The sequence below is a fragment of the Salvelinus sp. IW2-2015 genome, unplaced genomic scaffold (assembly GCF_002910315.2).
Source record: "Salvelinus sp. IW2-2015 unplaced genomic scaffold, ASM291031v2 Un_scaffold1385, whole genome shotgun sequence".
NCBI lineage: Eukaryota > Metazoa > Chordata > Actinopteri > Salmoniformes > Salmonidae > Salvelinus > Salvelinus sp. IW2-2015.
The window spans coordinates 258,016-259,309 of NW_019942875.1; the positions used below are offsets into that span (position 1 = coordinate 258,016).

A 1,294-nucleotide genomic window follows, 5' to 3' on the forward strand; every position below is an offset into this window, starting at 1 on the left:
ATGGATGGATGGATGGATGGATGGATGGATGGATGGATGGATGGATGGATGGATGGATGGATGGATGGATGGATGGATGGATGGACGGATGGATGGATGGATGGATGGAATCTACTGTCTTCTAGTCTAAGTTAGAACAGTCTGCTGGGAATCTCTCGTTTCACTATCCTTGAATGGAAAATATTCCAAAATTAAATTCATGATGATGCTTATGAATACAATGATGTACTCCTAATGTTGATTGATTATAATAAGCAGCATGTTTTTTGTTTCCAGATAAGGAGAACCAGTCCGTCCTGATTACGTAAGTTGTTTTCTATCATTTCACTTGAGAAAGTGTTTCTATTCTGATATGTCGTGTGACCTGGGTGTTATAAAACACATGATATTATGAATGGATAAGGCTCTCTGTAGTAATGACTGGGTGTTATAAAATACATGATATTATGAATGGATAAGGCTCTCTGTAGTAATGACTGGGTGTTATAAAATACATGATATTATGAACGGATTAGGCTATCTGTAGTAATGACTGGGTGTTAMAAAATACAGGACATTATGAATTGATTAGGCTATGCGTAACAATGAATCGATGAGTGGGGATATTTATTAATTATTTACTTATGTTAGAAAACGTGTCGGCAGTGTATTTTTCAAAGCTATTTCTGAGTGAAAGCCAATCTGACACTCAAATATGTGACTAAACCCATCTTTCTCTGTTATATAAACCAGCGGAGAATCCGGTGCAGGAAAGACTGTCAACACCAAGCGTGTCATCCAGTACTTCGCCACCATCGCAGTTTCTGGTGTCAAGAAGGAAGTAGACCCCAGCAAAATGAAGGTAACACATTTCAGTTTGGTGTTCTGTGTAAACTTTCTTTCAAGCGGTGAATCCTGTTTTAAGTCAAGTGTTTGCTAGTTTCTGAGCAACTTGTGTTTGTCTCAATCAGGGGTCTCTTGAGGATCAGATCATTGCAGCTAACCCTCTGCTGGAGTCTTACGGTAATGCCAAGACAGTGAGGAACGACAACTCGTCGCGCTTTGTAAGTATGAAGGGCATACTGTGGAAGTGACCTTCAATTGGAAAAAATATTTTAGTTGTTCCCTATAGGTGGCATAATACCCATAAAACCTAGCGGTCAAACAGGGAAATGCAACCAATTGTTTTTCCACCATTTATTTCTCCCATCGGGGATTTTAGCCAACAGTTAAAATAAGGTTTGTCTTCCGTGTAGGCTTACCCTGGTGTGACGTTTTGATAAACCATGTAATCAGAAAAGGTGACTTTAATCAA

The 1,294-nt window shown here is 39.1% G+C and overlaps 1 protein-coding gene across 1 annotated transcript in view; it reads left to right on the top strand.

Annotated features, from left to right (window-relative positions):
* LOC112070665 (myosin-2-like) overlaps positions 1-1,073 on the top strand; it is a 20,262-nt gene extending 19,189 nt beyond the window's left edge. Inside the window, exons 2-4 of the mRNA XM_024138092.1 lie at positions 259-304; positions 733-841; positions 951-1,073. Coding sequence (XP_023993860.1) covers positions 259-304; positions 733-841; positions 951-1,073 — 278 coding nt within the window. The remainder of the gene's footprint in view (positions 1-258; positions 305-732; positions 842-950) is intronic.
* The last annotated feature ends 221 nt before the right edge of the window (positions 1,074-1,294 follow it).